General features: G+C 48.4%; 2 protein-coding genes across 2 annotated transcripts in view; one reads left to right on the forward strand and one right to left on the reverse strand.

The window, feature by feature from the left end:
* The window catches only part of LOC117040569 (retinol dehydrogenase 16-like), a 29,930-nt gene that overhangs the window by 8,553 nt on the left and 1,148 nt on the right, over positions 1-20,229 (forward strand). The window contains exons 2-3 of the mRNA XM_033138412.1: positions 13,230-13,551; positions 18,535-18,793. Of these exons, the coding sequence (XP_032994303.1) occupies positions 13,239-13,551; positions 18,535-18,793 (572 nt within the window). The 5' untranslated portion in view covers positions 13,230-13,238. The remainder of the gene's footprint in view (positions 1-13,229; positions 13,552-18,534; positions 18,794-20,229) is intronic.
* On the reverse strand, positions 1,326-6,961 carry LOC117040505 (retinol dehydrogenase 16-like). The gene is made up of 5 exons (XM_033138367.1): positions 6,729-6,961; positions 5,242-5,563; positions 3,906-4,164; positions 2,161-2,318; positions 1,326-1,560 (listed from the first exon to the last, which is right to left on the reverse strand). Exons 2-5 carry the CDS (start codon positions 5,552-5,554, stop codon positions 1,343-1,345), a joined length of 948 nt encoding a protein of 315 aa, XP_032994258.1. The 5' UTR covers positions 5,555-5,563; positions 6,729-6,961; the 3' UTR covers positions 1,326-1,342.

A 20,229-nucleotide genomic window follows, 5' to 3' on the forward strand; every position in this document is an offset into this window, starting at 1 on the left:
GCCAGGTTGTGGGGGGGGGATTCGGTGGTGTTGAGGAGCAGAAAGGACAACCCCAGTGAGATGTATTAAAGCATTAAAAGAAAACATCACAAAATATACAGGCATCATTTGCCATACTTTTTTATAATCTTTTTATTCGATTTTCAAAAAGAAAAAAAGAAAAGAAAAGAGAAAACAAACATACATCAAAAAGCAGTACTAAATCCAAATATCGACATTGCTCAGAATCTCCTGACTTCCCCCCATCCCTTCCTTGGATCCTTTTGATTCTGTTTTCAACTAAGACAGTATACAAAGAACATAAGAACATAAAACAGTCAACCATTTGGTTAAAATACATCTTAAAATCAGTCTAGAGCAAATTAAAATCTGGACAGGTGGCAGTCCATGGGTAGAATTGAGAGTATCCATTTAGTATGAAGTCCCACAGTTTAATGTAGTTTTTTCCTAGGTAAATGAGAGGTAAAGCATTGTAGCTTCAGCTGAATCAGACAATAGCTCAGAATAATAATAAATCATTTCTTTTTAATTGTCCTCTCATTAGGAGCCTAAAAGATGCAATTAGACTTTGATTCCATCCACAGCTTGTTGGCTCAATTTGACAGCTATGTAATGCCCCATGGCTATGCCTCCCCAACCATCACCCAGCCCTGGTAATCCTGAGGCAGCACCGAGTTCTTTGGATCTCAAACATTTAGGCAGTAGAAGCAAGCTTTGTTATTTACTATAATAAGCAAAGAAACAGCAACAGGTGCCAATATACAATTAAAGAACCTTGTTTGCCAAACGCTTTGGTACATTTCGGCTCCTGAACGATCGGAAACCAGAATGATTTTCAAACATCCGGCACAGCTTCTGTGGCTTCCAATTGGTTGCAGGACCTTCCTGCAGCCAATCAGAAGCGATGTTTTGGCTTCCGAATGTTTTGGAAGTCGAACAGACTTCTGGAACGGCTCAGCTATTCATCACTTTTTTCCAGAGACATTCCAGAAACCGGGGACAGCACCCCTCTTTCTCAGACCAAAATATGCTTGGCACTTTACCAGGTCAGTCCCGTGCCTGCAGCTGCATTCCTTATCTCAGCCACCATATATAGAAATACAGTATAAGATTAATTGAAAACAGGAACACCATCTACTGGCTTTCCCTCAACAATATAACGGTAAAGCTTTTTCTTCAAAGCAATCTATTGTGCTTGCAAAAGTTTGTTTTTTGTTGCATTTTCTATTTTGCATAAACAAGCAAAATAAAAACGTAAAGATAAAGATGCAGTTAGGCTTATATTCCATCCATAGATTGTTGGTTCGTTTGGACAGCTGTAAAGGTTTTTCTTCAAAGCAATCTATACTGCTTGAGCAGGTTTGGGCAGAAAGCAGCTTATCACGAAGTCAGCAATGGATGTTGGAAAGTAAGAGACAGGAATGTACAAGAACTTTGCGTCCCAGCCTGGAGAGTAGCGAGTGCGAGGGTGGCAGGATGTCAGGGCATGTTCTATACAGTCACTGACCAGGTGAAGCTTGCTGCTGGAAGTTTTAGCGCTATCTTGGACAAGTTTGCAAACTGTGTGAGAGAAATATGAAGCAAAACAGAAGTTAGTGCTGTAAATGGGGGGGGGGGGTAACCTAAATTTGTTGGGAGCTGAATGGATTGGTTAGCTTCTAGATACCTCTCCCCAGAAGAAGTAAATCAAACCAGATGCATCTGGAACTCTTTTGGAGGCTTCAAAACAGTCTCAAAAGATCTAAATCTGCAATGGATGAACCTGTCCCTTTTGGTTTCTCTCAATTTCAATATCTCCAAAATCTTTGAGTTTGGTTCTCCTCATTTCAGTTTATGATTTTTGGAAGTCATCAGCATTTCAGTTTTCACAATATACACATGTTGGCAAACATTATTTCCTTGCACAGTGCATTTTTGTTTATTGTGATCAATTAGCTTAGTGCGTTTTTGTATATTACGTTCACTTTTGATGCCAATTTCTCTCTAATATGCACATTTTTGTACACATTGTTGGTTTGGAGAACTTGTGGCTAAATTTAGAGGAGTTTGAATTCCTAAACAGAGCTATGTATTGGTTAATATATTGTTTCATGAAGTGTGAATTGGGTAAGTTTGCAGGAAAATGCTAACCATGCTGAAATCCCCTCCATGTCTACTCACAGTTCTCCAAGTACTGTTCCCCATAGGCTTCTTTGATGTCAGACGGCACTCGGTTCCATACTGCCTTTGAACCCTCTAATGGTTGTGTGACAATGGATGTTTGGAAACCACCAGGTTCAACAATGCTGACTTGGACTCCAAAAGGATGGAGCTCTCGCCTGAAATGCAGGGGAATAAAAGAAGAAAATCATTGCCTACTGAGTCATTGGTCAGGAATGCAGGTCAGGAACTTGGATAGGAACATCTTGCTTTAAAAAAAAAAATGAGGAGAAAGAAAAGATGGGAAATGGACCTCACCTGCCTTCTGCCCTCTTGCAGGAGCCTCGACATGCTCTACCCAGGAGAGGATTGTGTATGACACAGCAACAGTTGTATTAAGAGACAGTCATGAGGACATGCTTCAAATTCTAGCTGATATATTAAATGCCTTCCTGAACGGATTTCTTCACCTAGTTGGGAAAGGTTGCTGCAGAGAGCAAGGAGCCTTTTCTGCCAGGTCTGCGTCCTACCCTCTTCCCTGGTGTCTCTGTCATCTCTGCCCAGTCTTCTTGTTAAGAGGGACAAGGCATCAAGGTCACTTGCATCAAAGGAACAGGACCCCCGTTCTTTGGGTCCTGGGACCCCGCGTTCTAAAAAAGGAGCAATTAAGGGTTTTGCCAAACCTCCTTTGTGCAGAAGAGGATTACCGTGCAAACAACCCTGAGAAGATGCCACACAGAATATCTCTCCGAATGCTACACCTTCATGCCTTAGTTGTTGGCATCCATGTATCTCGAGAGAGAGAGAATGGAGTGTGCCTCTGCGGGTGACGTCCAACCACAGTGTTAGCAGCCCCAAAGGGACCTCCCGGCTACGTGAGCCTGGGCAGTGCATATCTGCAGATAACTGCTCAGTCCCACACTGTGATATTTAAGTAGTACGTAAATAGTTGGAAAAAGCACACACTTTTCAACATGGTAATCAACATTTCTATAAAGCATGTTGGGCCCAAACTATTCTAAGTGAAACAGAGGGACATCCATAGCATGTTCACCATTAATGAGAAGGTCCTGGACTGAGACTCACACATCCAATTGTGGGCTTGTGATTTGAAAAGTTTGGTTCGAGGCCAGATGTGGACATGGCCTGTGCCTGGATACAATCATCTCAAGTTGTGCGAGTCTTGGGTAAACGTCTGGGCAGCTGCCATTTCCCCGTTCTTTCTTACCTGCAGCCAGCCCTGTCTTATCCATAGGGGCTACTGGTGCGGTGCGCCAGGGTGCCGCCCCCCCCAGGGGCGCCCCCACGAGCCCGCCGGCATACCCTGCGCCCCCTCCCCAACCCGCCCCCGCCCCCACGGACGGGCGCTCGCCCGCCACCGGTGCAGCCACTGCCGCCCATGCCGCTCCCGGGCGGGCTGCGAGCCGGCAGCCCTCGCCTCCCATCCCGCGCGGGGAGCCCCAGCCTTCAGCATTGGAAGGGCGCACAGAGCCCCGTGCCGCTCCAGCGCCACGCCCCCATCTCCCGCTCACCCACCCCCTCTCCCGAGGGGCGGCCAGCACGGGAGGGAGGTGGCCCCAGAGGCGGAGAGGAGGCACGCCAGGGGCTGCAGCCCACTTTTTTTCAGACTTAGCTGGTGAAACATCCATGCAACTAAACCAGGAGGACTCGCATCAGCCACTTCCAGCCTGACAAGTGGTTAGGGAGTGTGGCAGATGTTGCACCAAACTAAGCAAAAGAGGACATTAGAGAACGGCTCTTTTTACCTCAGGCTGTCAGAGAAGGCTTCCACAGCAAACTTTGACGGGCAGTAACCACCTCCAAAGGTGGCCAGGCGTCCACTCACACTGGAGACGTTGACCACCCTCCCTCTGGCTCTTCTCACCAGGGGCAGCATGTGTAGCGTCACGTCAATCATCCCAAGGAGGTTGACATCGATCACCTTTGCAAAGTCATCTCTGGTCAGCCATTCGTTGGGACCTGATGGTAGAGCTGTGCCGGCATTGTTCACCAAGCCCCAAAGCCCTGTGAGAAAGAATGTATGTTTTTTTTCCTATTTCTGCTTGTCAGAAGAATGGTAAATATAGAAACCCAACCGCAAAATGAAAGAGGGGTGAAGATAGCAACAAATTCTGTTTCTCTTCCTCACAGAGCTTTGCCTCCGACGTCCCTTTCCATGTAGCTGCATCACACTCGTGCATCAGAGACCGACAAGCTCCTCTAACCACTAGGGTTACATGTGTTCTTCATTTTTCAACCTGTTCTTTATATTGGGCATCAATTTATTGAAATGAATAAAAGAGCGACCATTTTAAGGCTTCAGTCTGCTGCATACTTATTTGAATGTAAATTAAACTGAACTAACTAGGACTTGTTTCTCTTTTCAAAAGATCAGGCTAAAAGTGAATTTAGGATTGTGACAGTTACTTGCAAGGGAATTGGATTTTCGTGGGTTTTCTGGGGGAGGGTTTTTCTTTGTTACCTAAATAATACATTTGCAATATCCACCCTACCCCTCTATAAAGGAACAGGGTCAGGGAAGCATGTTAAAGGAATGGGGACCCACATTGCATTCCATGGGTCTATAGTGTGGCACAGTGGCTGCTGTGTGTTTGGGGTTGGGGTTCTGGGGTTGCTACGCCGCTGCTGCCCAGAGTTTTGCTGCATTCAGAAACTCCTCACACAGCAAAACGCCAAAAGTGATACAGTATTTAAAAAGTAATGAAAAGAACAAAAATGCCCGTGCCCTTCTCTGTTAAATTTGCCTTCTGTTTTAACATCATTCTTCTTCTTTCCCCTTTGCTGTTAGAACAATGTATTCTCTTTCCCTACACCGAGTTTGAGTTAGATTGGGAACCCCAAAGACTAGAGAAAGTATATGTCAAGCTGGAATGTTGTTTCAACTTTTCAACTCAGCATTTTGGACAAACGACAATTCCCAGGATTCCGGGAGGGGGTGTCCCATGTTCTCATGCAGCCATATGTCTGGAACTGGCTCTGATATTTTGTTGGAACGTGGCCTACAAATGAATACAGAGAGGCACTTCTAATCCCTGGTCCCACCAATAGCACAGAGGCAGCACAAGGAAGGTAGAGATTCACCTTTGTTTCCAATGCACCCTTTCACCCACTCCGTCGCTGCCGCAACGCTCTCTGTACTGGAGACATCCAGAACGGTGGTTTTCAAGCGCTCTGAGGTGACCTTCTCCAGCTGCTCTGCCCCCTTCTGTGTGGTACAGGTTGCCAACACCCGCAGGCCCCGGGCATCCAGCTGCCTGGCAAGGTGGTTCCCAAAGCCACGGGAACAGCCGGTGATGAGGACGTATTTCTCCGTCAGGTTCTCCACCGTCTGTCTCTCCTTGTACCATCGGCGGAGGAAGTAAAGCCCCAGCAGGGCAGCCAGGTAGAGCCACATGGCTGAAACCTGCAGGGAAGAAGCTGGCAAGAATGAGGGCACAAACACCCCTGGCAGGACTGGGAGGAGGATGTTTCTAATTCCGGCTCTACCAAGGACTTCACCGGAAGACCTTTGATGTTGCCACCAGTCAATTTAGCCTCCCTTGCAGTGTGGTTGAGGGGAAGGAGAAATTGTGCAAGATGCAATGAGCTGCTTGGAGCAAGGGGGGGCTATAAGAAGTATAAATAATATCTCTAGCTAGCTTCTTATTAGTTAAACAACAAAAAAGTGGAACAGTATGTTCCTATATATAGATCTATTGACGTAAGCAACACTGAGCTCAAATATTGTGCAAGCTCAATGGTCCATATTTTCTGTCTCCATAATACAAGTTGCAACTGATCCAATTTCTTTCAAATCCATGTTAAAAGCTGCGAGGCCAGCACAAGATGGAATGTGGTTAGTTTCTTAGGTTGCAAGTTCTTTAAGTGTTCATGAGAAAAACTAAACAGAGCCAGTTGCACAACACATGACACTGCTATGTCATGTAATAAGACTAATTTATTTATGCAGAAACGCCTTGTTTTCTCACGGGTGCACCACAAATGGAACAGGGGCCAACAACACTAAAACCCCTCCAAGAAAGTGGAGATGAAGACAAATTAAGGTGATTACATTTTTGTGGTGTCAGATGCCGTCGGTGTAAGACCTTAAAAGTGTTTTCTCCACTCTTAATTTAAACAGAACATAGAGGCATTTGGGCCCACATTCTGCACCAGCCTAACTGTCCCAAGGTCTCATTCCCGGGCTTGTTTTGTATGAAGAAACTTTTCCCGTCAAATGTCACGAGGTATTTTGTAGTTGATGGACACCAACCCTTTTGATGCTGCGTTTCTACTAAGTGCTAAATTCCTGTCTCCTTCTGAGTAATAAATGGGAAGAAATATGAGACTGGGGTAGATCTTGTACCTTTTAAAGTTCTGAACTTTTTCTGGAAATGTTTCTGGGCCTTTAAGGGGTGCACGGGAAGAAGGAATTCAGGAAGTGAAGATTCCCCCCCTCCCCCAGCCCGAAGCTTGAGAAAAGTGTCACCTACTGAATATTAGTTTGAAATTAAGTTGCTCTGAGCACATGTTAGTGGTGAGTGGAAGTTACTCACTATCATGTATAATTGAAAAGGGAAGAGACAAACCTGCAGCTGATGAGAGGAAAGGCCCTCAGCTTCAGTTGTATGGCAGGGAAAGCAAGGCTTCCTTCTCCTGTTTGCAGTGGCTCCTTATCTGCCTGCTGCTGTTTTTCATACTCCACTGGCTTCAAAGGGAGCTCCTCCCTTCCGGCAAGGATTGGCTCATCCCAATTAGGTGGTGAAATTTAACTGCCTTCTTTAAACTAATTGGGGAATCTGTTGGTGAAGGAAACACACCGAATCCCTCCCACTGCAGAACTTTGTGCCACAAATTCAGCCCCTTTCCCCTGTGTCCCGTTCATATATGGATGGAGCAAATAACTCAAATCATTAGTCTAGCGCAGGAAAAAAAGCCTGGGGTTGAGCATATCCTTCTTGCAGAAGCACATCCCTCCTGCTGCTAGAAAGATGGGCAGAGTGCTTGCAAAATTACATTTCACCTAGAGTAGGAAGGGAGAGGCTGGACCAGACCAGCTTGCTTTGGTGCATGAATTCTAGTATATAGAGAAAGACTCCAGACATGACTGTTAAAGCATTTTGTGTTTCCTTTTTGCTGCTGGTGTGCAGAAACAGTTGTTGGAACGATTTGCAACCTGCGTGAGAGAAACAAACAAATGCAAAGTTGGATCTGCAGCAACACAGGTGGCAAATTTAATATTCTGGGGAAATTTGCCTTCTGGGCATCTCTCCCTATGATAGCTAAATCAATGGAGGAACACGTTGAGCTATTTTGGATGCCAAAGAAAAGAACATTCTGGTGTTTCCAGATTGCATGGCAGAAACATCGTCACCCTACCCCACCCATCCCAGCCACCTCTCTTCCCATTCTCTCCCTAATGTCTCAACAACAACAACCAATTTGTAAAAAAGTTATATGGGAAAATACAAGAGACACATTGCATACTGCTGTAAATCAAGAAAATCCTTAATAATAATAAAAAAGAACTGAAAGGAGTGGTGAAGATCCCTGTTCTTTCTTGCTTGGTACAGATCCAGGTACGTTTCAAGGAAGGGCGAAGGATAACCAGAAGATTCACGCTGAAGGGAGCAGTGGGTGTTTGTGGGTGTGTGTAACGGAAAGACCACCAGGTTGATAAACTGTTGGTAATCTAAATGCGTCGCTGAAGAGAGGGACAAAAGGCTGGAGGGAGCCCCACTTCATTGTTATCTGTAACCTCTGGTACCTCTGCCCATTCCACTTGTTAGCAGGGACAAGGCCGGTCATTTTTAGGAAAGGATAAGAACCATTTTGCTGGGCTCCAGACCTTTATTTTATATAGCAGCAGCAGCAGGTAAGGGTTTCTCCTTTTCTAAAGCTGAAATCTGAGCCCCCACTTACACATTGAAGAAAGCCTCACTGTTTGCAGTAGCATCGCTGCTCCAATCCAGCTTTCTATCCCTCCTGAAAACTGGAATCCAAGCTCAGCTTGAATGGAAGTGTTGTAAAAAAATAAAAATAAAAATTACGATATCGAGGTTCAGAATGCGGTCGGAAAAGCCGGGAATCGGCAGCCAAAGAGACAATGCCTGCCTACAGGTGGTGACTGCCACGTGGTTGGGTTACATAGGGGTACAGTACATGGTTAAGGGTGCAAACGGAAGGGACACGGGTGCAAACGACTTGACAGGCAAGGTAGGTGTAAAGGAGTCCTGTTGTGAGCTGGGCAAAAAACCCGAGAGGCTGCAGCCAAAGCAATGGGGGGCAAAGGAGGGAAGTTTTGCACACCTTGGGAGCACTTTGACGAAGTTCGACCCGCGTTTTTTACTCCCCTGCCTCAATAAGGCACCCTCCTGGGACTCTCTTTCATTTTTTTTAACGTGGTGGTCCTTGTGCTCTTTGACGAAGGAGGAGCCAGGACTTGGAAGACAACGATTCCCCACCACCCCCACTTTCGGAGCAAGGGTCCGCTTTGCAGGAGGAACCTGTTGATCCGTTTTGTGCGCCTGCCTAGTGCAACAAGCCTCGCTCCGCTTCTCTCTCCCTTTAGATCAGTGTTTTTCAACCTTTTTTGGGCAAAGGCACACTTGTTTCATGAAAAAAATCACGAGGCACACCACCATTAGAAAATGTTAAAAAAATTAACTCTGTGCCTATATTAACTATATATAAAGTAATTCTCTTGAATAGGAATCAAATAAACACAAAGAAAGTATTTTATAATTACTTGGGGAGGTTTTTCCATTTTCTCCCTCCTCGCAGAGAAACATTTGGTCAGTTTGGGAGAGTCAAAATGGTTTCAGGACTGTCTTCCTGTACTTTTCCAGACATGTGGTTTATATATTTGTGTACGTGTTTACCTTGTACATTTTATTTATATATTTGAGACATTAAGTTCTTATAACATGCTCATTACCACTTCTTAGATTTCCAAATGTGTCCCCAGGCCCCAAAATGGTGGGGACCCCTGGTTTAGATTGTTTGCCTGGGGAACACCAGACAAAAGGAGTAGGTGGGGGCACAGATTCTCCTCACTGGCACATTTACATGTGAAAATGTTGCTGTGCTGCAGCAGGGTGCTTCTTTATTCAGATACATATGTGCTAAAGGCAAGTCGTTTTAAGAACTGCTTCACATATGAGAGCAGGTAAGTAGGTATCTGCACACTTCAAGTATTCACCGTGCCCCTGTATTGCAAAAATTGTGTCCTCATTTTAGTGACAGTTGAACAACACATACTAAAGGAGGCTCAGAGGGAAAGTGGGCTGACTTTCTAGTACAGAGGCAGGCTGCAAGAACGTTGAGGGTTCAAACAAAATCAACAACACCTGCAAAGTGAAGCAAACCTGCCCCATTGTGGGAGCTACTCCAGGTGAAAAGGAGAGGTCGTTTGAGCGTGCCCAATAAATTTCCACTCAGGCAAAGGGTGCACAGGTTTCCTGTACAGACACACAGAGAGAGACACACACGGTCTTTCAAAGGCAGCCAGGAAAGCCTTCCGCGCCCTTCTCAGTCTCTCAGGTGACCACCCTCCATATCATAGAACAGCAGAGTTGGAAGGGGTCCTGACGGAGGGGCCATCTAGTCTGACCCCTGCCATGCAAGGAAATGGGTTTGACCGGGATGCCCACCACCAGGAGCCCTCCGCAAGAACAGCAAGGAGCCCTGTTGATTCAAGTCAAAAGCCACCGGTGAGCCGGGTGCCCCCGAGGGTAGCCCACAAGTGCGACCTGAGTGAGGCGGCGGCGCTCTCTCCCAGCAGCTGGCATCCAGAGGCATATCGCTCCCGACCCTCCATTCTTCTCTCCCCCTCGCTTGTAATAATAAAAATGCCATGTGGATTTCCAGCCTTTAGGTAGCAGAGCGCGCGCACAGGCACACACGCGAACATATAAACTCGGGACCCACTTACCCCCGCGGGAGGGCGCGTGCAAAGGCCGAGCCCTCGAAGACGGTGACTCCCTTCCCGGAACCAAAGTGTGACGGCGGTGGTTTCCGCGGGGGGACGCTTTGAGAACCGGGCCCGCTAAAATGGCGGATCCCGCGAAGGAGAGCTGTGAAGGAATGGGGGATTTCAAGAAGCCGACTCTGCCGCCTCCGTTGCCTCCGCTGCCGCCGCCTCAAACTGGGACAGAAGACCCCAAGAAGGTGGTGGTTCCCAAGCCCCCGCGAGGGAATTTTTCAATTTTCCCCACGGCACACCAGGCAACATCTCGCGGCACACTAGTGTGCCGCGGAACAGTGGTTGAAAAACACTGAGCTAGGAGAAGTGAAAAAGTAGAAAGTGCTCCGTTTGTTCAATTTAAGAGCTTCTCTGTGTGGTGACTGCCAGTAGTTCCAGGAACAAAGTATAAAAGGGAGTTGGAAGTGATGATATTCCAGCTGAACTACTTAAAATTTTAAAAGCTGATGCTGTTAGGGTGCTACACTCAATATGCCAGCAAGTTTGGAAAAGTCAGCAGTGGCCAGAGGATTGGAGAAGATCAGTCTACATCCCAATCCCAAAGAAGGGCAGTGCCAAGGAATGCTCCAACTACCGCACAATTGCACTCATTTCACACGCTAGCAAGGTTATGCTTAAAATTCCACAAGGCAGGCTTAAGCAGTATGTGGACCGAGAACTCCCAGAAGTGCAAGCTGGATTTCGAAGGGGCAGAGGAACCAGAGACCAAATTGCAAACATGCGCTGGATTATGGAGAAAGCTAGAGAGTTCCAGAAAAACATCTACTTCTGCTTCATTGACTATGTAAAGGCATTTGACTGTGTCGACCACAGCAAACTATGGCAAGTGCTTAAAGAAATGGGAGTGCCTGATCACCTCATCCGTCTCCTGAGAAATCTCTATGTGGGACAAGAAGCTACAGTTAGAACTGGATATGGAATAACTGATTGGTTCAAAATTGGGAAAGGAGTACAACAAGGCTGTATATTGTCTCCCTGCTTATTTAACTTATATGCAGAATTCATCATGCGAAAGGCTGGGCTGGATGAATCCCAAACCGGAATTAAGATTGCCGGAAAAAATATCAACAACCTCAGATATGCTGATGATACAACCTTGATGGCAGAAAGTGAGGAGGAATTAAAGAACCTTTTAATGAGGGTGAAAGAGGAGAGCGCAAAATATGGTCTGAAGCTCAACATCAAAAAAACTAAGATCATGGCCACTGGTCCCATCACCTCCTGGCAAATAGAAGGGGAAGAAATGGAGACAGTGAGAGATTTCACTTTATTGGGTTCCATGATCACTGCAGATGGTGACAGCAGTCATGAAATTAGAAGACGCCTGCTTCTTGGGAGAAAGGCCTAGACAGCATCTTAAAAAGCAAAGACATCACCTTGCCGACAAAGGTCCGTATAGTTAAAGCTATGGTTTTCCCAGTAGTAATGTACGGAAGTGAGAGCTGGACCATCAAGAAGGCTGATCGCCGAAGAATTGATGCTTTTGAATTATGGTGCTGGAGGAGACTCTTGAGAGTCCCATGGACTGCAAGAAGATCAAACCTATCCATTCTTAAAGAATGGGACCTTCCGCTCTTTAAAAGGAGGGAGCAGCCGTTAGTGTGAGGAGAGTGGTGACTGGAAGAAGGAGGGTGTGGGGCCAGGATAGGTTTGGGTAGGTTAGGTTAGGATCGTTGAAGATGTGTATATGTTGCTGAAAGAAAGAGTTTACACTGTTATGAAACCAAGCTTATGAACCATCACTGAAACAGTTATGTTCTGTAAGAAATAAAGGCCTCTTATTGTTGAGCTAAGAAAATATCGCCGTTCATTTGGTCCAGCGAGTTATATAGGCTCTTGAGGAGGTGAACTCAGGGAAAGGACAAAACTAACCTGAAGGGTGATAGTTTGTGTCTTGGAGTTCCCTCAGGAGGGGCTAGCGGGCGGAAACCCTGGTATTGCCACAGAGTTGCTAAGAGGGCTTAGCTTACTGATATAGTGAGGGGATCTAATAAAGAGAGACCCCGAACTGTAGGCAAAGGAGAGGTTAACCCCTGAAGCCCAGAGCAGAGGATATAACTGGCCATGGCCGCTGGACAGGAAAACTCCCGTTACTAAGAAATTCCCAGATTATTAATCAAAGGGAAGTGAAATAACAGACGGACCTCAGAGGGACAGGTGGGGTGCATTGTAATTTGACCCAGAACACCTGATTAAAAATTCACTTAGTAACGAGGGGAGAGTCTGAAGTGGAGGTTCGTCGCACCTGGTTCCCTGTAACCTCACTTCTTGCAGTGAGGGAACCGCCAGAAGGCCCTCGGGGCCGGACCTCAGTGTCTGGGCCGAACGATGGGGGTGGAGTTGCTCCTGCAGGTATAGTGAGCTGAGGCCGTTTAAGGGCTTTAAAAGTCAGCACCAACACTTTAATAAAGGTCACCTCGAACCGCATGCCATTTTGTCATCCCCCTCAGTGGTGACACCAGGGGCGGCCAACCCCCACCCCGGGGAGAGTTTGACCACACAAAACAAACCAGGGTTCGGACCTTGAGCAAGTGCAATATGTGGTGCCATAATGGCAACATAAGGCATACAGGGGTCAGCAACCTTTTTCAGACGTAGGCCGATCCACCGTCCCTCAGACCTTGTGCGGGGCAGGACTATATTTTTTGGGGGGAGGGATGAACGAATTCCTATGCCCCACAAATAACCCAGAGATGCATTTTAAATAAAAGCACACATTTTACTCATGTAAAAACACGCTGATTCCTGGAGTGCCAGCGAGCCAGATTCAGAAGGCGATTGGGCCGCATCCGGCCCAAGGGCCTTAGGTTACTACACCTGGCATTTGACCTGATGGGTGCTAATGCTGAGCTTGCACAATATTTGAGCTCAGTGTTGCTTATGTCTATAGATGTAGATAGGGTCATACCGTTCCTCTTTATTTAGTTGTTCAGTTAATAAGCAGCTAGCTAGAGTTAATATTTATACTTCTTTTAGCCCGCCTCAACAACACTGCGAAGGAAGCTAAATTGAGTGGTGGCAACGTAAAAGGTCTTCCAGTGAAGTTCTTGGTGGAGCAGGAATTAGAAATATCATCCTCCAAGTGCTGCCAGCTTCTTCCCTGCAGGTTTCATCCATGTGGCTCTACCTGGCTGCCCTGCTGGGGCTTTACTTCCTTCGCCGATGGTACCAGGAGAGACAGACGGTGGAGAACCTGAGGGAGAAATATGTCTTCATCACGGGGTGTGACTCTGGCTTTGGGAACCTACTTGCCAGGCAGCTGGATGCCCGGGGCCTGCGGGTGCTGGCAGCCTGTCTCACGCAGAAGGGGGCAGAGCAGCTGGACAAGGCCACCTCAGAGCGCTTGAAAACCACCGTTCTGGATGTCACCAGCACAGAGAGTGTGGCAGCAGCGACGGAGTGGGTGAAAGGGTGCATTGGGAACAAAGGTGAATCTCTACCTTCCTTGTGCTGCCTCTGTGCTATTGGTGGGACCAGGGATTAGAATGCCCTCTCTGTATTCATTTGCAGGCTCACAATGTGCGAAATGAAGAACAGGGATAACAATTGAGAAAAAATAATATTAGGAAGAATTGTGATTAGGGTTCCATAAGTAAACACAAACTTATGCATGTGATTAGCTTATTTCCAACTTTATTGAGCACTGCTGGCAGGGCCGTCTTAAGCCTATCCGGCGCTCTCCCCCCCCCCCCTTGGGACTTCCATTTTCACTCATGGACCCTGCACCGAACTCCTGCATCTTCATCTGCTGCAAAGCAGGCAGCAGCTCATCAGGTGCAGCTTGCCCCGCCCCTTTCCCCCGTTGGTAAACTTCTCGTAAGGCCCAGCGGGTAAGATCCCGCACACACCCAAAAAGGGGGGCGAAACCAGAAAACGGCAAGCTGACTTCCCTGGCCGGATGCTCCGGCGGCTGAAAGCTCAGCACGGCCACCTCGCCTTGGCCGGGATCCACCTCAAACCACCTTTCCCGCTCACCCTCAAAATGGCCTTGGTTTCGGGGAGGGAGGGGGGGGGGGAGCTACGGCCACCAGGCCCTGGGGACCTTCTCAGCGACCTGCTCTCCATCAGGGGAAAAGACAGAGATGGGGAAGCGCGCAGGCGAAAGGAAGAGATCGGCCGGCGTTCTGCTACTGCTATTGCCTCCGCCACCAGCCCCGATCCAAGCTGCCTGGGGAGCATCTCTCCCCCCCCACCAAAAACCACACACACAGACACACGAGCCCCCATTCAAGCTAGCAGAAGGGTGGAGGGGGGGCGAGGCAGGCGGCCCCCGCACTTTGTTAGCGCTTGTGCCTACCCCACCCACCCTCCTTCTCCAGGAGGGCAAGCGCCCCTGTTCCTGGACCCTCACCTGCATTGGCTCAATTGCGCAGAGGCTCCTCCAGGAGGATGCAATTCACCAAGGGGGGGGGAGAGCGCCACCCCACCGCACCGCACCCCACTCCCAGCAGATCCCTTTCCTCTTCCCCACCTCCAGATCCAATGTCTCCGCTAGATCTCTTGGGATTCAGACAGCCAGACCCTAGCTGCTGGGACTTGCAGTCCTCCCCCCCCCCATCTCTCCCTCTCTCTCTCTCTCTCTGTCGGCGCCTCCTTTGCATCTGCCCCGAACAAAAACCAAGCAGAGGGGATTCTGGGAGTTGTAGTTCCCCCGGCGGCCCCCCCCCCTCGCCTGTGATTTATAAGCAAACGCAAGGCTATCGGGAGCACTGCTATTGAAAATATAAAAAAGGCCTCCGATGGGCTTGCATTTTTCAAAACCAAACAGAAAGCAAACAGCAGCTTTTTTTAGGGGGGGGGGGTGTTATAAGCTCATCGTGGTTTTATTGCGATCAAGCCCATGTCCAAAATCCGCTAAATTGTTTTCTGTTTGCTAAATGGTGTGTTTTACGACGACTCTGGTCTGATCTGCTGCTGAAGTCGTGCTACCCGCCACAGAACAGCAGCGAGCACTGTCAAGTCTCCGCGTTGGCCGCCTCTGGTGTCGCCGTCGCCTTGGGGCTGCTGCTTTCTTCTTCGAGACTCCGGTGCAGAAATCCCTTTCTAAAATCAGTCTAGCCTTTCGCTGCGCGGCTGCAGGTTTCCTCCAAGGCGCTGCTGGGAGAAGAGCAGGTCCGGCGCCTCCCTGCGCCTCCCAGTGGCAGCTTCGGGCACTGCAGGGCTCTTCCCGAGCTCCGTTCAGCTCTAGACTCTTCCCTGGAGTCCCGGTCTACTCGACTTTTCCCTAGTCCCAGTGTACTCTACTCTTCTCTCAGCTCTTCCCCGGAGTCCCGGTCTACTAGGCTCTTCCCAATCTGCTCTTCTCTCAGCTCTTCCCTGAAGTCCCGGTCTACTAGGCTCTTCCCTGGAGTCCTGGTCTACTAGGCTCTTCCCTAGTCCCAATCCACTCGGCTCTTCTCTCAGCTCTTCCCTGGAGTCCCGGTCTACTCGGCTCTTCCCCGGAGTCCCGGTCTACTAGGCTCTTCCCAATCTGCTCTTCTCTCAGCTCTTCCCTGAAGTCCCGGTCTACTAGGCTCTTCCCTGGAGTCCTGGTCTACTAGGCTCTTCCCTAGTCCCAATCCACTCGGCTCTTCTCTCAGCTCTTCCCTGGAGTCCCGGTCTACTCGGCTCTTCCCCGGAGTCCCGGTCTACTAGGCTCTTCCCAATCTGCTCTTCTCTCAGCTCTTCCCTGGAGTCCCGGTCTACTAGGCTCTTCCCTAGTCCCAATCTGCTCTTCTCTCAGCTCTTCCCTGGAGTCCCAATCTACTCGGCTCTTCCCTGGAGTCCCGGACGACTCCAACTCAGCCCCGACTCCCAACCAGGACCACCACCCCCCGCAGCTTGGCGCCCTGGCGCGACGCGCCACTTGCGCCACAAGGGTAGAGACGGGTCTGGCTGCTGGGGTTGCCTAAGAGGATGAAAATGCCTTCTTTCTTCACACAGGGCTGCCTCTGGGGCTTAGTGAACAATGCGGGCATCAGTGTCCCAACAGCTGCCAATGAGTGGCTGACCAAAGTTGACTTTGCAAAGGTGATCAATGTCAACCTTCTTGGGATGATTGACGTGACGCTACACATGCTGCTCCTGGTGAGAAGAGCCAGAGGGAGGGTGGTCAATGTGTGCAGTTCGATGGGACGCCTGGCCTGCTTTGGAGTTGGTTACTGCCCATCAAAGTTTGGTGCGGAAGCCTTCTCTGACAGCCTGAGGTAAAAAGAGCAGCTCTGTTGTTTCTTCTTTTGCAACATGCAACCTCCAGATGTTTCATTCAATATCAAGTGATCCAACCTTTTTATCCCATGTCACCCAATTTTCTTAATATTTTGTACACTTGTTGAATGGACAAAACTAAGTTTATATCTGATTTTTTTAATTTAATATGATATGTCATATGATGGACTTGGTTTAAAATGAAAATTTAAATGATTTTAAAATATTTCCATTTTTTCCCTTTGGATCTCAATGGGATCACATTAAAAAAATATATATGTTGTACATACATGTCTGCCTTATTGGGTTCTATTTGGGATAAATGAGACTTCTGTTATATTCTGTAAAATATAACAGAAGAAACAAAATTTCAAACTATATTATCAGTTACTTCAGGCATTTCCTTACAAAGTTATTCAATTAAAAGATTTCTGAAAAACTAATCTGGCTTTTCTTTTAAAAATGTGTTCCAAAGCTGAGTGATAGCTTGCTGTTGCATGATGGAATAAATGCTTTGAAAGAATTCTTTTTAGTACTTCATTTCATGAACATTACAACAAAATGCATATCAAACAGAATTATGAAAAAATTATGTTTTTTGAATTTGCAAGCCTGAGATAGGATGTGTGGCTCTCAGTCCACTTTTGCTGTCCATGCTCTAGATCAGGGGTCGGCAAGGTTTACCACGCCTGGGCCGGTTCATTCCAGTAGAAATCCCTGTTTGGGCTGGATTGTGCGCATGTGTGAGCATGTGCCCACGATTTCTGGCATCTGCGCAGATGCGATTTCTGGCACTGCAGGAGCGAGTCCCCATGCCATGCTGTGCCGGTTTAGCGCAGTGTGCGGGCACTCATCGAGTGAGCGGCTCGGTTTGGGGGCGGCTTGTGGGCTGGTTAAACGACCCCCGTGGGCCACTTGTGGCCCATGGGCCTTAGGGTGCTGACCCCTGCTCTAGATGCTTTTGTCTAGGTCCTAGGCCAACCTGCCTGGCCGTGTTGCCTGTGTCACTTAGGAAAATAGCAAAGGCCTTTGAGAATAGAAGAGCCCAACGTGATTTGTAGAAAAGTTGATTATGGTGTTTTAAAATGTGCGTATTTCAACTATTTGTTATTGTTGTTGAGTCGTTCAGTCGTGTCCGACTCTTCGTGACCCCATGGACCAGAGCACGCCAGGCACCCCTATCCTCCACTGCCTCCCGCAGTTTGGCCAAACTCATGCCAGCCGCTTTGAGAACACCGTCCAACCATCTCATCCTCTGTCGTCCCCTTCTCCTAGTGCCCTCCATGTTTCCCAACATCAGGGTCTTTTCCAGGGAGTCTTCTCTTCTCATGAGGTGGCCAAAGTATTGGAGCCTCAACTTCAGGATCTGCCCTTCCAGTGAGCACTCAGGGCTGATTTCTTTAAGGATGGATATGTTTGATCTTTTTGCAGTCCATGGAACTCTCAAGAGTCTCCTCCAGCAACATAATTCAAAAGCATCAATTCTTCGGCGATCAGCCTTCTTTATGGTCCAGCTCTCACTTCCATACATTACTACTGGGGAAACCATAGCTTTAACTATACGGACCTTTGTCGGCAATTTCAGCTACCGGTATTTATAAACCACTTAATTATCAAAGTGTCGACTTGCTGAATTGATGGCATTAAGATGGCACCTTTTCCTGGTTGCATGCCCCGTCATCTTCTTCCTCACAAGCCGTGCTATTTTTCTAGAAAAAGAGGTGCTCAAACTCACCATGAACACTTTCCTCATTCTCTCAGAATGGCAACGGCGCCCACCAGAGAGGTGCCAGAACTGAGTTCCTGTGAGTTCTCCCTGGAATAAAGCCCTACAAACAAGGGAGTTTGGGAAAAACCCTTGGCTGCTCCTTTTCAATATGTACAGTATATAAAGAGGGTCCGAAGGGGTTTGCTTCCCTGACCCTGTTCCTTTATAGAGGGGTAGGGTGGATATTGTGAACCTATTCTTAGGTGCCTCCCCCAGAAAACCCAAGAAAATACAATTCCCTTGCAAGTAACTGTCAGAATCCTAAATTCACTTGTCGGTCTCTGATGCACGTGTGTGATGCAGCTACATGGAAAGGGACGTGGGAGGCAAAGCTCTGTGAGGAAGAGAAACAGAATTTGTTGCTATCTTCACCCCTCTTTCATTTTGCGGTTGGGTTTCTATATTTACCATTCTTCTGACAAGCAGAAATAGGAAAAACATACATTCTTTCTCACAGGGCTTTGGGGCTTGGTGAACAATGCCGGCACAGCTCTACCATCAGGTCCCAACGAATGGCTGACCAAAGATGACTTTGCAAAGGTGATCAATGTCAACCTGCTTGGGATGATTGACGTGACGCTACACATGCTGCCCCTGGTGAGAAGAGCCAGAGGGAGGGTGGTCAACGTCTCCAGTGTGAGTGGACGCCTGGCCTGCTTTGGAGGTGGTTACTGCCCATCAAAGTTTGGTGTGGAAGCCTTCTCTGACAGCCTGAGGTAAAAAGAGCCGCTCTTTAATGTCCAATTTTGCTTTGTTTGGTGCAACATCTGCCATACTCCCTAACCACTTGTCAGTCTGGAAGTGGCTGATGCGAGTCCTCCTGGTTTAGTTGCATGGATGTTTCACCAGCTAAGTCTGAAAAAAAGTGGGCTGCAGGCAGGGCCGTCTCAGGCAGATCGGCTGCCGTGGCGCGGCAATCCCTCCAGAACCCCCGGCGTGCCTCCTCTCCGCCTCTGGGGCCACCTCCCTCCCGTGCTGGCTGCCCCTCAGGAGAGGGGGTGGGCGAGGTGCTGGAGCAGTGCGGGGCTCTGCGTGCCCTTCCAGTGCTCAGGCTGGGGCTCCCCGCGCGGGATGGGAGGCGAGGGCGGCCGGCTCGCAGCCTGCCCGGGAGCAGCACACGAGCGCCCGCCTGCCCATGGGGGCGGGGGCGGGTTGGGGAGGGGGCGCAGGGTATGCTGGCAGGCATGCGAGGGCACCCCTGGTGGGGCCGGCGCCCTGGCGCACCACGCCAGCAGCCCCTATGGATAAGACAGGGCTGGCAGCAGGGAAGAAGGAGCTGGGAAATGGCAGCTGCCCGGGGCTTTACCCAAGACTCGCACAACTTGAGATGAATGTATCCAGGCACAGGCCATGTCCACATCTGGCCTTGAACCAAACTTTACAAATCACAAGCCCACAATTGGATGTGTGGCTCTCAGTCCAGGACCTTCTCATTAATGGTGAACATGCTATGGATGTCCCCCTGTTTTACTTTGAATAGTTTTGGCCCAACATGCTTTATAGAAATGTTGATCACCAAGTTGAAAAGTGGGTGCTTTTCCCAACTATTTACGTACCACTTAAATATCACAGTGTGGGACTGTGCAGTTATCTGCAGATATGCACTGCCCAGGCTCAAGTAGCAGGGAGGTCCCTTCGGGGCTGCTAACACTGTGGTTGGATGTCACCCGCAGAGGCACACTCCATTCTCTCTCTCGAGATACATGGATGCCAACAACTAAGGCATGAAGGTGTAGCATTCGGAGAGAAATTCTGTGTGGCATCTTCTCAGGGTTGTTTGCACTGTAATCCTCTTCTGCACAAAGGAGGTTTGGCAAAACCCTTAATTGCTCCTTTTTTAGAACGCGGGGTCCCAGGACCCAAAGAACGGGGGGTCCTGTTCCTTTGATGCAAGTGACCTTGATGCCTTGTCCCTCTTAACAAGAAGACTGGGCAGAGATGACAGAGACTGCAGGGAAGAGGGTGGGACGCAGACCTGGCAGAAAAGGCTCCTTGCTCTCTGCAGCAACCTTTCCCAACTAGGTGAAGAAATCCGTTCAGGAAGGCATTTAATATATCAGCCTGACTTTGAAGCATGTCCTCATGACTGTCTCTTCATACAACTGTTGCTGTGTCATACACAATCCTCTCCTGGGTAGAGCATGTCGAGGCT

Source organism: Lacerta agilis, chromosome 2, assembly GCF_009819535.1.
Source record: "Lacerta agilis isolate rLacAgi1 chromosome 2, rLacAgi1.pri, whole genome shotgun sequence".
Lineage (NCBI taxonomy): Eukaryota > Metazoa > Chordata > Lepidosauria > Squamata > Lacertidae > Lacerta > Lacerta agilis.